Source organism: Malaclemys terrapin, chromosome 3 (genome assembly GCF_027887155.1).
Source record: "Malaclemys terrapin pileata isolate rMalTer1 chromosome 3, rMalTer1.hap1, whole genome shotgun sequence".
Taxonomy (NCBI): Eukaryota; Metazoa; Chordata; order Testudines; family Emydidae; genus Malaclemys; species Malaclemys terrapin.
Window position 1 is genome coordinate 120,656,030 of NC_071507.1, and position 22,257 is coordinate 120,678,286.

At 42.8% G+C, this 22,257-nt stretch overlaps 1 protein-coding gene across 1 annotated transcript in view; it reads right to left on the minus strand.

Annotated features, from left to right (window-relative positions):
• Window positions 1-22,257, minus strand: part of LOC128834717 (dermatan-sulfate epimerase) — a 293,933-nt gene that overhangs the window by 50,420 nt on the left and 221,256 nt on the right. Inside the window, exon 12 of the mRNA XM_054023742.1 lies at window positions 15,649-15,744. Coding sequence (XP_053879717.1) covers window positions 15,649-15,744 — 96 coding nt within the window. The remainder of the gene's footprint in view (window positions 1-15,648; window positions 15,745-22,257) is intronic.

The following is a 22,257-nucleotide window of genomic DNA, read 5'->3' on the forward strand; positions in this document are numbered from 1 at the left end:
GGAATTGTAGTCTTGCTTCTTTAAGCTGTGTTTGGTTGCAGATTCTCCAGTATTTCTCGGCTCTGGAGGGCTGAACAAATTTTATCACTCTCAGGCTCTTCTAGTGGGATCGAGATCACATCATTTACTGTACACGTGAAAAGACTGTGTCCTTGCCACATTCTGGTAGGGTAACTGAAAAATACATTCTGTTTACCTACATTTTCGCAGAGGATATTCTTTGAGAGAAATCTACTCTGTGATGTTGCTTGAGGTAGAATGATTGCTGAACTCCACCAGAGGTGGTTGCATTTTAATAGTGGGCGAGTGACATTGATCACTGCACACAGTCTGTAAAGTATTTCTTAGGATTCTTGTTATAGAAATGTAAAAGCTGTAGTTTCTGATTTTAATCAGGTTGTTCATAGTGGGCAGTCTGATTTGCTGCTGTATTGAAAAGATTAGCTAACTTCTGGAAACAAATACTTGTGTAGGTCCTGCAGCTCCATTGGATTTCACACTACTATTAGCACAATGAAGAGACCAGCCACAGTCAAGGGCTTCAGGCTCATGGGGCAATGACACAGCCTGGAATGAACCCATGTCTACTTCCAGTGATGACAAGCCTAAAAGAAGGTTATATGTAGTCTGGTGATGAAGGATGCTTCATGTTCTTCTCACCTGTGTTTGCGGAAATGTAAATTTGCTTTGTCTCCTGCCATCTCCTCTCCCTGCTGTCTCAAAGACTCTGTTTACTACATATATGTAAATTGAGGTAAACACACATTTCTTCATTCAGTATACTCTTGCCTAGGCAAGACTGCATGGTTTTGAACATGTGCTAAGAACATTATACAGGGGGATTTCATAACTTTACATATAATGTTACTACATACGTTTCAGCATGATATCATTGACCAGCAAGTTATTAGTTTTCAAATGATCTCTCACACACACACACCTAACAAGACAAAGGAACCAGCCCTTTGGTCTTGCGGGGGCTGGAGGGGGGGAGGATCCTGACCTGAGAATTTGGTCAGGATTTGGTCCCTTGCTGTTGGGAAACTATGGTAAGGATTTTACCTTGAACCAATTCTAGCTCATTAAGTTTAGCTACTATAAAGCATTTTATTTTAATTTCTCTTGTAACCATTTGTGACTTTAATGCCTTATATTTGTATTCAACTTAAAATTCTATCTTTTTTTGTTAATGAACTTGTTTTATTTTTAATCTAAACCAATCCAGAGCAGTGTTTAAACTGAACTCTGGGTAACTCCAGTTAAAGTAGCAAACTTTGAATATTGACCCTTTACAGGGCAATGGACCTTTAATCTCTGAACTGCCCAAGAGAAGGCTGGACAGTGCAGAACACACATTTTGGGGGAAATTTGGGACTGGGAGTGCATTGGGGTCACCCTGCAAGTAGTAACCAAGGCTGGTGGAAGTCAGACTGGTGAATTACTGACAGGCTGCTGGGGTCAGAGTTGCTGAACCATGGTTGGAGCTATACACAGACATTCCGAGTGTGGCCTGCATGTTAGCAGACTGTTTGTGGGCAGCCCAGGTTGGAAGCTACACTAGTAAAGCACTTTGAGGCACTCAAGGCTGCAGGGCAGGCAGTGACACTACTGGTTTGGATTGCACCCTGGAATGTGACAGAGGGGCAGTTTGGTGAATGAGTAGCCAGAGAGCCTTTGCACTATTCTGGTCTGCTGGATGGTTACTGAGCTGCTGAAGTAAGAAAAAATTAGAGACACCCCTAGAGCTACTCTTCACTGGGAGCCAGTCTAGTCTCCAGCTATCTCCAGACTTGAAGAGACAAAATATTCAGCTCACAGCTACTTTCCTACTTCCCCCAGCCAGGGGCTGCACTAAAGAGAACAGCTCAGAATCTAAGCCATGTCTTTTTTGACTCCCCTTTGCCAGCACTGGCCTCTTCTCAGAGATTTGATACAATCTCGCCATGCTCAGTGTATATGTCCTCCTCGGTGTGGCTCCTGTCACTTCTGACAGACTTTCTGTATCTCTCTGCATCAGCCGTCTCCCCTTCTACTTTCGAATTTCATCGGAAAATGTCATCATTTCTCTCCCCCTCTGGTTACGTTGTTCTATTTTATATTTGGAAAGGTCCTATTGAAATTTAATACATTTCGAGATACCGTTTCCCTAAATGATATTGTGGAAAACAAAACTGTATTGCACACTGGGTTCCAGCCCAGGGCCCTGTACTGCCCAGCTAGGTCAGACCCTTTACCCAATTGAAGTTTTCCTTGAGCCATTTCCTACCTTGCGTCTGGGTCTCCAAGTCTCTTCTCTAGTTACCCAAGATCCCTCCAAAGCCTCCCTGCCTGGAGAGCTTTCCTCCATGCTGTCAGCTGCCTTTCCTGCTCTGACTCTCCCCTTCTGAGCCATGGCCCTGACGGAGCTTTGTTGATCCTTACAGTCTCTTCCCTCCAGCTCTTTCCCCCACCTGGACCCTGTCAGCACTTAAACCTGGTTCTTTTTTTTACAGGAAGGCCCTGATTCCTGAGAGGTGGGGCTAGTTCTGTAATCAGGGCTGGCTTAGCCCCAGCCTGCCAGCCCAAGGGCTAGTCACCCTGTTACACCCCCAACCTTTTCGTCATTCCTGCTGCCCAAGCCACACAACTACCCAGGCTTTTTGCTTCTTTCTCCTATTTGTGTCTTTGTGTCGTCTTCCAAGTACCTCCTTCCTGATGTGAGTTGCCTTGGCTCCACTTTCAGCTTAAAGCACATGTCTACCATGGTGCCTGTGAGCAATATTGAAAAAATAAAATAGAAAGGTACAAAACCCTCCAGATACTCACATTAAGTAACCAAAGCAACTGTATATCTGTGCTGTAACCCTTGTACTCCCTCCTCCTTCCCTTTCATAGATGTGATCATTCCTTATAACAGGGATCGGCAACCTTTGGCATGCGGTTCGGCAACCTTTGGCACGTGGTAAGCACCCTGGCAGGCCGGGCCGGTTTGTTTACCTGCCGCGTCCGCAGGTTTGGCCGATTGCGGCTCTCGCTGGCCATGGCTCGCTGCTCTAGGCCAATGGGGGCTGCAGGAAGCGGCGGCCAGCACATCCCTTGGCCTGCGCTGCTTCCTGCAGCCCCCATTGGCCTGGGACAGCGAACCGCGGCCAGTGGGAGCTGCAATCGACTGAACCTGCGGCTGCGGCTGCGGCAGGTAAACAAACCGTCCCGCCAGGGTGCTTACCCTGGCGAGCCGCATGCCAAAAGTTGCCGATCCCTGCCTTATAATATCTGAACTCATATTGCTAAATCCTGTCAGGAAAGGACACTGGGCCACAGCTTTTTTTGAACCAAATTGTAGAGTGCAAATCAGAGGGAGGGAGGTAAAGCCAGCTTAAAGGTCACCTTTGCACTCCCCTGATCCTGGTGCTGCTCTGCATACGCTATTCCCTCTGCATTGTGTTAGTACAACCTGAAGGCTGCTCTAATTTACAGCAAAGCTATTCTAATCCTCAGCCTTATTAGGGGCATCTTGGCCAGACCCCCTTTCCCGTGCTATGTCAGTAGAAGGAGGGCGAGTAATGTTTGTCTCTCTGCAGGAGCTGTGTGCCTCTTGAGGTGATCTTTCCAGGACTGGTTAAGGCCAGGCCTCACTACCAGTGTGACACAAAGCAACCACCCCACACAGGATGATCTAGCCCCTGGATTTTTATTATTCTGTAAATTGCCAGGCACACCGATGGAGCGGTAAAAACACATACATGAAAATAAATAAGTAATTGCTTACCTTTCTCCATCTTCTCTGTCTCACACAGTCTTCAAACCTTCTCCTAGCTTAGCCTCTTGGTGCCCAATTCCATGGTGGCCAAGCCAGCAGTACTGTTAGCTGGAAGGGGAAACACTAGAAACCTTTCCTGATGGTTCTTCTTTTTGTGTAAATTGAGCCACTTCTCGGCTTTATGTTTCCCTCTTTTTCTTCCTGCTTGTTCTTTCTGATGGTTTAAGCTAAGGCCCGCAGATAGGTAGTAAGTCAGATGTAGAGATAAACTGCAGCAGATTTCAGCGTGAAGGAGGAAACTGCAACACCAGCAAGCTCAGTCACTGGAAGGTGAAAAAGCTGCTGAGTGAGGGCAGGGTGCCGTGGAGGCCCTCTTGTCCATACGTGGACATTCTCCAAACTGTGGGCAGGAGGAGAGCAATGGTAAAGCGAGCACAGTAGTGCATCATGCCCTCGGCACAGCTGTTTGACATAAACCCCTGAAAAGGCTTCGAGCTACAGGAAGAGTGCGGGTGAATCAGCTAGTCTGCATCCTGTCACAGTTTCTCAAAGTTCTGTCAAGGCATGGTCAAGGCAGCAGGTTTGTATAATTTTTGTTGGTGCCCAGAACGGGTCCAAGTCCCCCCCGTACACACACACGCCTGCCTAAGGCTCTGGGAGGGAGTTTGGGTGCAGGAGGAGGTGAGGGCTCTGTGAGGAAGTTTGGGTGCGGGAGGGATGAGGGCTCTGAAACGGAGTTTGGGTGCTGGGGCGGGCTCTGGGCTGGGACAGGTGGTTGGGGTTCAGGAGGGGGTACGGGAGGGGGTTTGGCTGCTGGGTGTGGGCTCAGGGCTGGGACAGAGGGTTGGGGTGTGGGGGAGACTGCAGGGGGGGGGACTGGGCCAGGGATCAGGAGTTTGGGGTTCAGCAGGCAGGCTGCCCCGGAGCTGGGGTGGGGAGCCAGAGAGAAGGACTCCCCCCAGCCTTTTCCCCACCAGCAGCAGCGACCTCTGGGGGAGGAGGGCCCCTCTCCGGCACGAAACTCACCCAAGCTTCCAGGCTGCTGCTCAGGAGGTCCAGCCAGGATAAGCCCCCACTGAGTCAACTCAGAGATGCCTGCCGGGGGGGAGGCTGCCATGCACCTCCTTCCCTCCTCCCTTTGTAGGTGTGGCAGCCGCCACTGCTTGCCCCCGGCGCTGCTCCCTTGTAGCCGGCTGTGGCCCATGAGGGAGAACAGTGCAGAGCTGCAGGGGACAGCTGACCACTGCCCAGGGGAGGCAGGGATGCTCGCGGGAGGTGCGCGGGGGTGAGACCCGGCTCCAAGCATTGGTGGAGCAGAGCCCCCCTGGCCCTGAATTTGCTGGAGCCTGGGCACCATGGACTCATACAACTCAACCACCATTCCATAGGTTGTGTCCATGCTGATGACAGGTTCTGCTTGATAACAATACAAAGCGGAGCGGACCAACGCATGTTCATTTTCATCATCTGATGCCACCAGTAGAAGGTTGATTTTCTTTTTTGGTGGTTTGTGTTCTGTATTTTCCACATCAAAGTGTTACTCTTTTAAGACTTCTAAAAGCATGCTCCACACCACATCCCTCTCAGATTCTGGACGGCACTTCAGATTCTTAAACCTTGGGTCGAGTGCTGTAGCTATTTCCAGGGCCGGGTCTGGCTTTTTTGCCGCCCTAGGCAAAAAAGCCACCCTCCCCCAGCGCGGCAGGGGAGGGCGCCGAGCCTGGCTGCAGGCCGCAATCCCCGACCGGCCAGGGCTCTCCGCTATCCCCGGCAGAGAGCCCCCGGTGGCCAGAGCGCTGGGAGGAGGGCAGAGAGCCCACCGCAGCTCTCCACTCTCCCCGACCGGCTGGAGCGCCACGGGGAAGGCGGGGAGTGCAGTCGCGGCCCCGCTTTCGGCTGGAGCACCCCGCCGCGCCGCCCCCCTCCAGGCGCCGCCCCAAGCACATGCTTGGTGGGCTGGTGCCTGGAGCCGGCCCTGGCTATTTCTAGAAATCTTACATCGATACCTTTTTTGCATTTTGTCAAATCTGTGGTGAAAGTATTCTTAAAATGAACACATGCTGGGTCATCATCCGAGACTGCTATAATATGAAATATATGCAGAATGCCGGTAAAACAGAGCAGAAGTACAATTCTCCCCCCAAGGAATACAGTCACAAATGTAATTGACACATTATTTTTTTATTGAGCATCATCAGAATAGAAGCATGTCTTCTGGAATGGTGGCCGAAACATGAAGGGGCATATGAATGTTTAGCATATCGGCATGAAAATACCTTGCAATGCTGGCTACAAAAGTCCCATGCGAACGCCTGTTCTCACTTTCATATGACATTGTAAATAAGAAGCAGGCAGCAGTATCTCCCATCAATGTAAACAAACTTGTTTGTCTTAGCAATTGGCAGAATAAGAAGTAGGACTGAGTGGACTTGTAGGCTTTAAAGTTTTACGCTGTTTTGTTTTTGAGTGCAGTTGTGTAACCAAAATAAATAAATAAATCTGCATTTGTAAGTTACACTTTCACGATAAAGAGATTGCACTTCAGTACTTGTATGAGGTGAATTGAAAAATACTATTTCTTTTATCATTTTTACAGTGGATATATTTGTAATAAAAAATAATATAAAGTGAGCACTGTGCACTTTGTATTCTGTGTTGTAACTGAAATCAATATTTAAAATGTAGAAAAATAGCCAAAAATATTGAATAAATTTAAATTGGTACTCTATTGTTATAAGTGCGATTAATCGCAATTAATTTTTTTGAGTTAATCGTGTGAGTTAACTGCAATTAATCGACAGCCTGAATAATTTTATTTCTCTTACACTTAAATTTAATTCTTTGAGTAGTGAGTTCTAAAATGCCTAACCTGCCCTGGCTGCTGTAATTATCCCTATGGTAACTTTCTAAAACTATATATTCCATCTAGGTTTTTCGTTTCTACTGGTGGCGCACATCCGCACATACTTTGATGCACATAACAAAATTTATTCGGCACATAGATGGAAAAAATTAGAGGGAACATTGCATGTGTTGTATACCTGGGTGATGTCCACCACATAGATTTACATCAAGGCCAGACAACTGTGCGTTGATGGCCAATTAAGGACACCACTCTAACTATGGGCATTAGAAGAAACTCATACCCGTCCAGTAAGCCTTCCGGTGGATGCCTCAGTAAGAATATGGGCAATGGTTGCCCCTGTGAGTCATCAAACCATGTGATATGTGCATCTGACCCTGGAGTGCATCTTGGGTCAGTAACTTTCCACAAACAGAGGTTGTGAACTTTGTTTGAGACAGTAAAATTCTATGAACATGGCAAACGATTTAAAAGAACCCCTGAGATAGTTCCATTTTATCTTTATTTCTATAGACTGGATTTCTAAAAAGGAAGCTTTGAACAAAGACTGATGATCCCCAGTATGCTTGGGTAAGTTACACAGAGACTTTTACAAACTAGCAGTTTATTCCATCTCTTCTATGATTCTGATCTACGAACACTGAAGAATAACTTGTATGTATATGATCTATTAACCATTTATAATGCTGCTTCTTTTCTTTTATCATTAAACCTTTAGTTTTTAGTTACTAAAGGACTGGCATCAGCATGATTATTGGGTAAGATCTGAGTTATATATTGACCTAAGTGGCTGATCTGTTGGGATTGGAAGGACCCTATATCTGATGAAATTGGTTTTCAGCAACTATTTATCATATAGTCCAGTTTCTGGGTGTGAGCCAAGGGCTGGAATGCCTAAGGAGACTGCATTTTTTACTTCTTTTTAACCAGTGTGGTGAGACAGAAGTTCACTTTTGTTCCTGGCTTGGTATAATCTAATGATAGAATAAGCTATTTCTCGGCAGTTTGTCCTGAATTTGGCATTCTGACTGGCCCCACTGAGGCATGGTAGGGTCCACAGTGTGCTAGGGACTTTCCATACACAGAGGAAGACCCTTCCCCAAAAGCATGTGGTCTGTAAAAGGCAGAACAAAAGCTTGGGGAAAAAAGGCAAAACACACCCTGAAAGTGAGCAGGCTTCTGATAGGAATACATTGTTTTCATTATTTTAACCAAAATATATATATATATATATTGGTGGGCAGGTGAGCCCCCTGCCCACCAATGTTATCTGTTGTTGACCCTCAATCATCAGCCATTTTTAAATGGTTGCCCACTCGCCAAGCCACGTTTCCATTCCATTTTCACATCACCTACCCACTGGCACTCCACAAGTACCTCCCTGACAGCAATCAGGCCACCAAGTGAACAGCAATGAGCAGGACACACACATGATGACACAGGAGGCTGCTCTGTAGGTGGTGAAGGTGTGATCTTGCCCAATGCTGCTGCAGTCTCTGGGTTCTCAGGTGATGGGGGTCCCTGCCCTATGTGGCTGCCCATGGTATAAGTGAGCTGGGCCACATCAGGGAGTGGCAGGAAATGGAAGTTCAGCCTGGTTAGCTCTTTCCATCACTGCTGCAGCTGCTCTGGGTGCTGCCCTGGAATCTGGTTGCCGTATTCTCGGTGTGATCTGCCCAATATCATATAAAGAGGGTTTATCACCTCGGTATTCTGTGATAAAATGCCTCTGCCCACATAGTTCAAAACTGCATTGGCATTTTTGCTGTCACATATGATGGCTCATTTTGAATGACGTGCATGGTTCTGCATACTGGCTCAGGTTACGCTACTGTAAAGCAATAGTGGATGGAAACTACATCTCTCAATTATAATTTTGAGGCACAGCAAGAGAAGAGTTAGAATATACCGTCAGGGCCGGTGCAGAGACTGGTGCATGAACCACTCATATTCATAATAGCTGATGAAAGGAGGCTTTTCTTAGATTTTTAAAAACACCTCTGAAAATTTTACTATAATTTTGTTAGGCATGGAGGGTGGAATTTTCGGAATTGCACTAGTGATTTAGGAGAACATGTCCTATTGAAAGTCCATTCCTAAATCACATAGATGCTTTTGAAAATCTCATCCATAGAAGCTTTGGACATAGGCACCAATTTTTTTCCTCTCTGGCAAGGATAAACTATTTCATGGTTGGTTACTTTGTACTTTAACTTATTAGGAGAAAAAGTCAATGTCACTGTTCTGTACAGGATGAGTATTCGTGCTAACCCCCAAAATAGGTAACTTTCTGACTGCTTGATAGAATCTGATCAGATCAGCTGAGAATTCTATATAACGTTTATAATTTGTATCTCCATTTGTGCCATTGCCATTTTGTGTGTTCCACCCTCTAATTTGGACAAGTGGACCAAAACCATAGCATGGTTTTGAAGTGGCTTTTATCCCCACAATAAGTATTTTGAACTGTGTCACAACAGCATTAGAGAAAACCATGTATGAACTCTGCGAGGGTGAGCAGGAAGCAGGTGGGATCTCCGGGGTAGTGCTGATTAAAATAGCTTTGTTATAGTGCTGATATGGCCTCAGATGTTAGCCTTTATAGTAACAATAACATCTGGTCAACTCTGAAAGCTTTGTGGCTTGCGGTGCTTGTCAAAGAGATACCATGGGTACCCACTATATCCTGAACAGATTTACCTCAGACCTTTGCCATAAACACAAGCAAATGATCAGGCATGTTGGCAGTATTGCTTGCTTTAATACCTGGAGCTATGCATGGAAGATTCCTCAGCCTGTGCTATGAAGAAGCAATTAAATTGTACAATGCAAACTTTTTTTATAATGGCAATACCAGAGTCTGTCTAACTTCCTTGATTTCAACTTATTTTTCATTATCCTGTTTTTAATCACTATTCCTATTTATTTAGACTGTTTATGCTAAATGAAAATAAAAGCAATATTTGCTTCCTGCTTAAGAGGAACATGCAATACAAACCTCTGTGTTTACATGGATTTTTCCTGTGGTTCACTGAAGTCTCAGATCTGCCGTCAGATGTTCCACTTACTCAGAAAAACAGTTTATTAGCGGCGTCTGGATGGCTCCAGGGATTGGTAACAGAATGTAGAGCCTCTGACCCTTACGTGTGCAGGTCAAATCCAGGTCAGGTTGGCAGAGAGTGGTCCTCATGCAGTTCTGATGGGCAGGTATGCAAACACACTAAAATAACTGGCAGTCTACACAGAGGGTAAGGACTGGATGGGCATTAACAACACATAGTGTACTTCCCTTCCTGGAAGTTATTCCTCTAGGTTAGATGTGAGGCAAATTGGCATAGTGCACAGAGAAGCCTGTACAGTTGCAGCTTGTCTGGAGCTGTTCTGTAGGAAAGAGAGGGCCTCAATGTTCCTGACTATCAATCTCACATCCTTCCGGCACCACTACAAATATTTCACAATTTGCCAGGGCTGCTTACATGTGGGTGATAGTCCAAGATAACAATTTTGCAGATTCATTCCAACTTCTACCTCAATTTTTATCTCTCATCTCTTTTCTAAGCACTGAAAAGGGGGTGGAGAAAGGCGGGGCCAGCAAGCTGTAGACATCCTTATCTAGTCTCCTTTCAGTTCTTAATGCCAATTGAGTTAAAATGAAATTACAATCTTCCTCCAAATATGTGCTTAACAAGTAGATGATCCTGGTTGAAAAAATAAGCCATTTAATCTGCCAAGTGAGCAAAGCAATTTTTATATTAACACCATACTGTTCCTTCTGTAGGACTGAGTAGTAGCTGGCTGCCTTGAGGCACTGCTTTTATGCAAACTTTGCCAACATATGCAGTTTCCAAAGCATTGCACTTAGGAGTACTTCTGCAAATAAAGATTCCCTGCCTAGGGAAACAGCATCTTCATAGCAAATCAATAGCGACTATGTTGTATTTTGTAGGCTATTCCTTATTTTGTACCAGAGGTTAACTCCTTCTTTCTAAAAAGTGGTATGAATGAAATTCATTAAATACAAGATACTGAGGAACATACAAACTATGCACAGAAGAAGTATATTTACACTTGCTGCATTCCTCTTCTATGTGGTGACAGTTCAATATTGATGTTCAGGGTGGGAAATAGTTTGGCTCTGATTGCTGGCATCTCTTTACTAACTTTGTTCTTTTAATTTCATGTGTTTTGACACATTATTTAATCTGAAACCTATGAAATTTAAAGGTGCAGCAATACTATTTAATCTACACATTATTGTTTGCAAAGATACTGCACATTATAGTTAAGTGCTTTTTGAATAAGGGTGTGGTGATGAAGGTAAAGTCCTCTCTCCCTATTGGCGGTATAAGGGCAGGGTCGGCTCCAGGCACCAGCTTGGCAAGCAGGTGCTTGGGGCGGCCACTCCGGAGAGGGGCGGCAGGTCCAGCTATTCGGCGGCAATTCGGCGGACGGTCCCTCACTCCCGCTCAGAGTGAAGGACCTTCCGCCGAATTGCCACCGCAGATTGCGATTGCAGCTTTTTTTCTTTGGCTGCTTGGGGCGGCCAAAACTCTGGAGCTGGCCCTGTATAAGGTTACAAATTGGCTAACAGTTTAATGAAACCCAGGACATGTAACTGCATTCCCAGGATAAGAGAGAAACTTCAAGAAGAGGCCAAGCATGGAAGCTCCTTTTCTTCTTATTTTTTTTTTTATAGGTCAGTGGGAAGTTATCATACCCTGGGCTAGTTTCAGGGTCCCTGAGATTAGAGCTCCTAGAAAGAAGAGCTGGGGTTTCTTTATGACATTGCTTATAGAAGAAGTGCTGTTTCCCTATGGAAAAGGCAGACTAATCACTTTGAATTACTGCCATCTCATTAACTGGTGACCTAGTCTTAGCCAATAATTACATGGTGTATAAAGTGGCTGTAGGCTGGGCTGATCCAGCCTGTGCCAGGCTCAGAGACTAGAAGTCAGAACAGAGTTCCTTTAAATTTTATTACAAGTAAGGAGCAACATTATGTGGTCAAGGTGATAAGGTTAACGTTTTTCTCTTCCATTTTCCCCTGAATGCAATAGAGAGGTAGTAACCATCAGCCTGATTAAGACTCACCTCCTGGCTCCCCAGTTTTTGAGCTGTCAGCCAGGAATACATCTTTGGACTATACAACATGTTCATCAATGGATAGAAACCCAACACCACTGGGACATGGACAGACCCTGATCATGTGCTGTAGTCCCATCACATCGTAGCCCATAGCCCAATTCCCAAGTATGAGAGATGGGCTGGGCAGAGGTGGTGGGTCAATGTCAGCTTTGACTTGCATTGCTAAATTCTAGATTTATACACTTGCAATTGAGCATTTGGGCCATGGGCTCTGCCCCTGGAAATTTCCCTAGGAGTTGGCCTGGATGCTGCTGCCTTAGGGCATGCTTCCCCCTCAAGTTGCAGGGCAAACTCTATAGCTGGGGAACTCAGGAGCTCTCAACAACCAAAGAACCTGTTGTGCCCAGGAATGGACGTGGGGGGAAAACAAACGAGGAGCAAGCCAGCTAAAATGTTTATCTGAATACATTTTACTGACTAAGAATTTGAAAGGTTTTCTCCAATAAAACTTTAGTTACCAGAAATAAGTCTTAATTCAATAAGCAACAATGAGTGGGTTCCATTTATGAAGTTAAAACTGACTTCTCGTAGGTATTATTTTGCATTGGTGGCCACTGGGCCTTGGTCACTGGCTCATCCAGATATGCATTTTGAGCACGACAATTTGTGCCATGTTAGGGTTGTAGCATTTAAATCTAGTTGCACTTTTTTTAATGATTTCATCTTTCTTTTGTTGTTGTTAGGTTATCAAGTACCGTGACTTCAGAGAAAATTGTTCAGAAATAAATTATCTTTATTTTCAAATTCAAATGGACATTGTTTATACCAAAACAAAGGTTGACAGAGGTTTTATTTAGCAAAGCTGTGACTTTCAAGTTTATACAACCAGATACTTTATTTTTAATTAGGTATTAAAACATATCACCCTGGCGTCCACCTGCAGATACTGAAGCCAGTAATGTGGACACTGAATTTATGAACATTCTGCAGTATTCTTTCATACTGGATTCCACAGAAATTTGACAAGTTACAGGTTAAAAAACAAAACTTGACATAGAAGAGAAATTCTCCAAAGTGTGTCACTGGGTCCCAGGACTCTCTTCTCCCCATCTCACATATCACTCCCTGAAGAGTTCTCTATTCTCCAGAGCTTCCACTGTCCTTCCCAAGGTTCATCTGCTCAAACTCTTTCCTTCCCACCCCCAGACCATTAGCCTTGAAGGCAGTATGGTCCTCTCTCTTTCCTCCATGTAACCATAGCTGAAGCCATGCTCGGTAGCAACTCTCTGTTGTTTCACCACTGCTTCTGCTATTGTGTACATCTGCTCATCATCAGCAGGAGGCATGAGTGAATGGGTGTTGACAGTCTCCATCATTAGCCACCACTGCCTCTCTTTCTAAGCAAGTCCACATTTGCACAGAAGTTTGTGTTTCTTAGGGTGAAGTCCACACTTAGGTTGTTTGGAAACTGGCACATACTATTTCCTAGATGAGGAAATACTACTTATCCGTTGAGACATTGAGACCCAATGATTGTTTTAAGGATTATAACTCTATATGCTTAAAACCCAAGAGAGGGAACCATGCAACAAAATTCAAATCAGAACATGGAAAGCTTGAAGGTGCTAAGATACTGGTTTGGCCCATAAAATTAGAAATCATTTGAAAAATCAGTATCTGGATCCAGATTTGGATTTCAAACAATCACATAGTTCCAGGTCTGAGATTTTAGCTTGAGTCCATCTCTACTTAATACAGAAAATATGTAGACTTGGGGCCAGATTCTCAACCCAAAGGAACTATGCCAGTTTACAGCATCTGAAAATCTGACCCCTTGGAGGGGGAGAGAAAGTGGAATGGGGGAAGAAGACTGAACATCATTGTTCTTCCCTTTACTGGGATTATTAGGTCCTAAAGAGAAACAAGTAACAACCCAGCCTTGCTAGCTTTTTAGCCTATAGGCTACAGGGAGCAGCAGGGCACTTTTAGAGACCAGAACTTTCTTATCTCAGTTTTAGTTATAACCCATATTTCCTATAAGGGATACATTTCTAGTTTTCTTTATTTTTTAAACTCTTTTTGTTTTTTTCTTTATAGGTATAACTTGAGGTAACCCATCAGTGCTAAGCACACAGCTAACTGAAAAGGTGCAGGTATCTTGTGGGAACACTGGAGTAGATAAATTTAAAACAAATATCTCTATGTTATAGAAACAAGATAGTTCAGGCTGATTTCTGTGTAACAAAGATTTAATGCTTCTTTTTGTGTTCTGATCTCTGCATATGAAATTCCTATCCTGTGGGAATGCAAACATGCAGGGAACTGGAGTCAGACTATTAATTTATTCCATGTAGACCATCAGGCAGACATAAGATAACAACGTAACAGTTGTTTGTTTCAAACCGGAAGTCTAGAAGTGAAAGATTATTGCTAATTGAAATAGCCATCCAATCCTCTAAGGAAGTTTATCCGATATTCTGCTACTGCCTTGTGCCTGGGAGTTATAGATATAGACAGGCATGTTGCTTTTGAAATAAATGGCCAAATTCTGGGCTATTAAACCAGGGTAAATTTGGAGTAACTCCGCTCATATCAATTAGTTACTCTGGACTGAGAAGAAGGATGGTCCAGTGGCTAGCCTCGCATTTAAAAGTTTTGCCAGCATGGTTATGTCCATTAGGAGTTTGCAAAAAATTACACCCATGACCAACACAGTTATACTGACAAAACGTCGAGTGTAAATTCATTTATACCAGCAAAAAATTCCTATTGCTGGGGTGGCTTATTTCATTAGGGCAACTGGTATAATCTATACTGATTGCTTTTGAGATAAATGGGAGTTAGGTGCCAATGTGCATTTGAAAATCCCGTTAGGCACCTATCTGCAGCTTTAGATGCCTAAATACCTTTACAAATCTGGTCAAAAGGGTATGTCTACATTGCAATTAAAAACTCATGGCTGGCCCATGCCAGCGGACTTGGGCTCACACTAAGGGGCTGTTTAATTGCAGTGTACATGTTCTGGCTTGGGCTGGAGGCTGGGATCTGGGACTCTGTGAGGTGGGAGGGTCCAGAGCTTGGACTGCAGCCTATCCTGAATGTCTACACTGCAATTAAACAGGCCTTTAGCCTGAGCCCCTAGAGCCCAATCAGCTGGCACAGAGCAGCTTCAGGTGTCTAATTGCAGTGTAGACATGCCCGAAGTGACTTAGGAGACTAATTCTCATTGAAAGTCAATGGAATTTAGGCTAAGTGCCTTAGTTACTTTTGAAAATAAAACTTAGGCTCTTAAGACATGTAGACTTGCAACACTGAGCAGAGCAATACCTAAATATCTTTAAAAATGTGGACCTTAGTCTTGCTGTGCCTCAGTTCCCCATCTCTAAAATGGGGACAATAGCACTGCCCTCCTTCCCAGAGGTGTTGAGACAATAAATGTATTATAGATTGCGTGTATTATATCACTCAGATCCTGCGATAATGGGGGGACTTAGGTAAAGATAAATTTATCTTATGTATCAGTTAGATTTTAATTGTAAACATAATCATAAACAGCATTTGATACTGTGTGTTCTTGTCCTATTTTTATGCCCTCCTCAATCAGCTCTCTCATGAATTGCTGTAGCAGTGGAGGTTGCTGTGGCCTTAAATAGGGAATGTAGACAGTGTCCTTCAAAATGGTGTGAATTTAGCATGTAATTTGGGATGAATTAGTTTCAATGCACTTCTGATAGGTAGCTTGGTAGGAAGATGTATACATAAGTACTCAGTGCTCCTCTGTTCCAGTTGTACTATAGTAACAAGCAAGTCTGCATGTGGGTCCACTTTTAAATTCATCACTTGATTTTATGGAGCATTGCATGGTATTTTCACCAATTAGCATCTGACAGCATTTAGTTAAGGACTACAAGGGTATGTAAGAAAAAGTGGAATATGATCTATTTTGTAGTCACTGGCTCACCATTTGATAATAATGCCCTCGGAGGTTTCGGATAGTAACCAGCAGTTTCCAAGCTATTTGAGGAAAATCGGGTAAATCTATAATCCAGTGGTAAATCTGAAAGAAAGAAACATACCACGTTCTAATTAGTTACACAGCCCCTATCACATTCAAAAAAAGCCTGTGATGAACAGAAGTACATTTTTTTTTCTTAAATCTTTGAGCTTGTGTGTTCATTGGTATTAGAACTGAATCGGACAGCATGACTACATACTTGTTTGACATCTTCAGCCACCTTACACATTGGCATTAAGGGGTTTACTTAACTTCAGTTTGATACTGGTAGCTTTGTTCCTTGATCACTGTGGTAATACACAGTCACAAGAATGCGGAAAATTATTTTAAAACCAAACCAAACATTTGCAGCATCTACCATGTAGGAACAATTATAAATTCATGCTCAAAATCACCACTCCTCTGTCTTATTTCAATAGTCTGATCCTCAGAAAGTTACCATTCCAAAACAAGCAAGAAGAAATTATGAATTCCATCAGTTCTTGTTTCACAGCTTTTGTTGTGAGACTCTCAAAATGCACCCAAACGTAGACAGGGTTACACAGAGGTTTTGGAGGCCCTGGGCAAAATCTTAAATTGAGGCCTTCACCCTTCCAAAAAACTTTATCATTGAGACAAAAGAGTTAAAAAGAGGGAAGGGCCCAGGCCTGTGGGGTTACTACCTTCCCTGAGGGGATGGGGGAATGCTGCCCTGCAGAGAGCTGGGAGTCCACGCCTGGCCCTGCCTCTCCTGGAGCTCTGGCCCCACTGTTAGTGGGAGGGGTATCCCTGATCCAGTTCCTACCTTTCATCATTTTGGGGGCCCTCTCAAGGGGAGGACTCAGGTCAAATGGCCCCTTTTGTCCTGCCCCCCATCATTCTCCTCCTCGTTCCCCACAGCAGCCTTGACCTTAGATATTCTTTCAGTCTGACTTAATAAAACTTTCACTTTCTATCAAGGCTTCCTAGGAATCTGAATTTCTGACTGAGCAGGGGTTAATCATCATTCTTATTGTTTGAAGAATGTTGAATAAATGAAAATATCTCTCTACTGTGTAAAAGCTCTCTTTTCTGCATCCTTGCTATTTAATCCTACTGCTAGCTAAGCCCTTCTCAGCGGTGTTCATATTTAATTAGAAACAGAAAAATAAATAGGAAAGGGTACAAAGTCCTCTTCTATTAACAAGAAAATGGTGCTTTCCTACCATTCAAAATTAAAGAAACTAAAGGTCTTCGGTGTATTGGCTGGTAAGGAAAAGAGTTACCAGTTAAGCTTATCTCTGAACAGTTGAGTTACAAGACTGACAAGTCTCATTTTGGAGTGTGGCAGGAGTGAGGTGGAATTTTTTTGGTTTGTTATCTAAGTTTTAGCTGATCTGCTTCTGTGAAACACAAACAAATTCTCAGCCGACAATAGAAAGCTCAGCTCTGACTCACAATCAGTCTATAAGCAGATATATAGGCAGCATTCAGATCTATAGCTTTAAGGTTATACTCAACCAGGGGTAAAATTAACACATTAGTATTTTGATCCATTCTAGAAACTATTAATAAAATCATATGTATTAGGTTACATAGTAGAAATGTAGTAGTACCCCTCATTTTGAGAGTGTAAGACCAAATTCTGCCTTCACTGACAACCCATGTAGTCTTAATAAGTACCTAGCAGAGAATACAAAAGAGTTAGTGAAGGCAGATATTGATCTAGTATGTGTAACAGAGCTGTTATAACAACTGATGTCTAGAAAAGTAAACTTTGTATAAATATTTTACTGAAGAATAATTAACTTGACAGAGACCTTTATTGCACGCATACCACAAAATTCAGGTTCAGAATTATATACCAGAGTTACAGTTAAACCATATAAATAAGAGAAAACAATTAAAGAAAATAATAGTCAGAGAATTATAAAAGCAGTAGAAGAGGGAGAAAAAAGGAGCATAGGTAAAGCAGAAAAGAAATATAGGTTTTAAGATGAGATTGAATTGTAATTAAACTATATTACTAAGATACCTCAGTCAAGATTTCCTCCAGAATGGGGAAAGTATTTATAGTAAAGTATTAAATGCATTTTCTGCTTTTAATTATAAAGGAATGCTTTGTCAAGGATTAAATAATTAGGCCCAACTGTTGCCTTAATTTGCAATACATGCCATATCATCCCTCCACACTTCTTGACTGCGGCTGCTGACACTGACAACAATCCTGCTTTTGGAAAGCAGAATTCTTACACAATTCAACATCCTGTTGCTCCTAGGACCAGAGCAGTCAGAGTGGAGGATATGTGTCATCCAAATGTGCAGACGCAAACAAACCTGGTGCCCTCTTGTTTGGGTCGGGGAGGGAGTTCCAAAGGGTGGATGGGATTTTCTTTATGTTCCAGTCTTTATTTTAGATAGGATGATAGAGTTGCATTTATTTTTTCAGGCTCTGGTATTCTGGCCCAATTCCAACTCAGGTATTTAATTCTGTCTTTCTGTGTTCACCCTGCAGATGGATATAATGGTACTCACTTCCTGTCCCTAAACTGTTTGCTGTGCCATATATTTACTTTTTGTTTTTATAAAGAATTGCATCAAAAATTATTCCTTCTGTCACCCTGGATGTCTTTAATATACACAATCAATCATCCAACCAACCAACCAACCAATCATTGAGATACTCATTCACTGTGTGTCCTTCTCTTCTGTCTCCTTTATCTCTGCACTCCTTGTTTACTATAGTGTATTTTTTTTTTCAGTTTGCCTTCATTTTCATTCACCTGTTTTCCTTCTGGTTGTGAAACTACCCTTGTAACATAGCCTGATAACCCAAGATGTGGCTCTCATAGAATCATAGGACTGGAAGGGACCTTGAGAGGTCATCTAGTCCAGTCCTCTGCACTCAAGGCAGGACTAAGTATTATCTAGACCATCCCTGATAGGTGTTTGTCTAACCTGCTCTTAAAAATCTCTGATGATGGAGATTCCACAACCTCCCTAGGCAATTTATTCCAGTGCTTAACCACCCTGACAGTTAGGAAGTTTTTCCTAATGTCCAACCTAAATCTCCCTTCAATATAAGCCTATTGCTTCTTGTCCTATCCTCAGAGGTAAAGAAAAACAATTTTTCTCCCTCCTCCTTGTAACAACCTTTTACATACTTGAAAACTGTTAATATGTCCCCTCTCAGTCTTCTCTTCTCCTGACTAAATAAGATTTATTTTATTTGTGTGCCTCGCTTAAATTCTAAATCCATATTTAGGTTTCTAAATATAAATGATGTGAATTTCAATGATATTGAGTTTCTGCAGCTCCCACTGGCTTCAATGGGATTTGTAAATGCTTAGCAATTCTGAAAATAAGGCCAAATGTATATTTAGGTGCCTAACTATGGAATTTTAGGAGCCTTACTTCTGGCAGTCAGGTTTGAACATTTTGGCCAAAATCTAATTTATAGTAAATCATAGAATATCAGGGTTGGAAGGGACCTCAGGAGGTCATCTAGTCCATCCCCTTGCTCTCAATCCCCAGACAGATTTTTGCACCAGATCCCTAAATGGCCCCCTCAAGGATTGAACTCACAACCCTGGGTTTAGCAGGCCAATGCTCAAACCACTGAGCTATCCCTCCCCCCAAATGAATGAATGCTCATATAAATCACAGAGACTATAATCAGAGACACACATGAATAAATAAATAATGAAATAAAGCCCTGACGCTGCCCCCCAAACTTCAACTCCCTCTCTTCCCAAAGAACTCAGGTGAAAAGGTGGGGTATTTTTTGTAGACTATACTGGGCTATTCCAGGCCACAGGAGGGAGTAAAATCCAGAATCAAGGGGCCTGGTGTAATAACTGGGTCTGCCAATTTACTCTAATTGTGAGCTCAACTGTGAAAAGTGAGTTAAAGTTCATAAAATGTCACAATAACCTATAACAATGAATGTGGAGAAAAGGTGCAAAAGGGAGACAAAAAGACTAGGTTCATCCAAACAAAAAGGCCTACTGATATAATTCAAGGACTGTTTTAAAATCATGCCTAGTAAACAAGAGAAATGTGGGACCAGAAATCAGTGACTCAAAATCGGTGTGTCAGAAATTATGCCTAACTGGTTGACAAAATAGTGAGGAAGCGGGCTATTCTACTCATCACTCCCTTTTGGGGTCCTTAAAAAGACACTTTGGGGGGGGAAATAAGGACAGGTGGAGGCAAAGCAGAGGGTGCTCTGACTGACTGAAAGACAAGAGAAGGGGAAGGAGCAAGTCTCATCATCATGGCTGCCACCCCCAACTTCTCCTGGGACCTGAGACCATCACTGTTATAATCCTGAGAGATGTACTGACCAGACTGGGCCAGAGAGAGGGACTCAGATGACACTGCCACCTCCACTGGCTTTGGCTAAATCCCAAACATCACCTGGGATGTGAAACTTTGTTTCCCTGCCACTCCTGCCATGTGTCCTTTTTCTTCCTCACCGTATTTCTTTTTCCTACCCTTCTCCTTTTTGCCTTCCCATAAGAGTCTGGATTAGGCTGCCAAGACTGTATATTTTGCAACACTGCTGAAAGCCTGAGATCAGAAAGGCAGCAAAATGTAATGCCCTAAATAGACTGATGCTTGTACAAATCTGCCAGATTTCAGAGTGGCTAATAAGACTGTGCTGTGCCTGTGTTTTTCCAGGCTTCAAGTGCAAATCAACACTAGAGACAGAGGCTGCATATTCTATTTTTGCTGTTCTTTTCTTTCCCATTGTGTGTGTATGTTTTGTCTTGTCTTTTAGGAAACAGGATTGGACTTTAACAATAGCAACAATTACAGCTTCAGCCCATCTCAACTAACTTTTTCTCTTTTCCCTGAAAGGACAGTTATAACCATCTTTAATACTATCAAAGAGACCGTCAACTATGGAGGGGGAGAGAACAGGGGGAAGTTCCTTCTAAAAGTTCATTCCAGCTACAGAGAGAGAGAAGAAGTGATGGTGTTGAAATGAAAGCTTTACTTAATACATTACATTTCATGTTTTAACTGTTTTTCTCTTTATTTTTCTGTATCTTTAATAAAAGATAAAAATGATGTTTAATGGTGTGTTTGCAATGACACTAAGTGGGCTGAGGTCTCTGTCAGTTGGAAGACAGGATACTTGGCTAGATGGACCCTTGGTCTGACCCAGAATGGCTGTTCTTATGTTCTGTATACCAAACCCCAAACCTTGTTTAACACTGTTTAAGGTTGGACAGTAACTGGGTTAAGTTAATATCTTTGATGCTCAAGGCCCATATATTCCATCTAAATTAATACAACAGGCCTTCTCCCAGAACATCCTGCTAGCAGCCCCTCTTACTTGCACTAATGGGGCTCCATCTTAAGGGCCCTTACCAATCATAAGAGAGCCAGTACTACACAGGACAAAAAGCTGCTTCAGGTAAGCAGCTCCCAAACCCACAGATAACTATAGGAAAGGACACAAGCTGACAAAACCAGAGAGAATGAAAATGAAAGCAAACAACAATGCACACTGTCATACAGATATAGCAGAGAGTACAGGGGGAAAGGAGAATGGAAACTACTATGAATGAATTCCATAGTGACTGTTTTATTGTATGAGTAACTGTGGACAGTCAGGGATATACATTTTTCCACTTTGTTTCAGGCAACAAATCTCTAGAGCCAGCCCTGAGAACAGTTGAAGGACAGATGGGTTGAATTTCTAGTCTGCTGATGGCCCAGATTAAATTACTGCATCTTGGCTCTACTTTTGACAGCTTCCAAAATAACAAAAAAGTAAAAAAAAAAAAAACAACAACCCCAAAGCAGGAATTTCTCAGCATCTTTATAATGTATCAGAAATGAAGGATTATAGAGAATTTTTTGACACATTTACCCTTTGCTCCTTATTTCCTTCACTTTGGCTGTCAACTTTGAGTCTCTCCCAAGAGTAAAATTGACAAGGAGCAACATGAATGTGACCTGTGTGTGTGTGTGTGTGTCGGGGGGCGGGGGCAGCGGTGGGCGGAGATTTTTTATGGCAGGAAAATTTTTTATCAGCAGGCTCAACCTTATAACTTTGCTGATATTTATTGATAAATTAGTTTTTAGAAACAAACACTGAACACAAAAACTTCTTCAAAAGGTAACAAGATGTATAATGGCTTGCAACAATGTGACATCATGCATGCCAAACACAAAACAATGTATTTTGTGAAAAGGCTAGGCGTTAAGGGTAGGGTTGTCTATCTACTGCTCACACAAACACTGGACCAACTTCTCAAATAAGGTCACCTACATGGCGCCAATAACATTTGTTCATGCATCCCTTGCATGTGTAAAACTTATTTTTGTGTATGAAAATGAACATTTGCTTGCACTAAGCATGAACAAGTACTAGCCCACAGGATAATCAATTCTGCACATCCAAAAACTCATTTGTTCATGCAAATATAGGTTTTACGTAGGCAACAGATGGGAAATAAATTTTTGGAGGTGAAAAAAAGGTACCCACATTTGAAAATGTAGCCCTTTGTGTTAATGAAAGTTATACTATGCATAAGTGGGATATTCTCACTCATTACCACTACTATAAAAACATAACTTTAT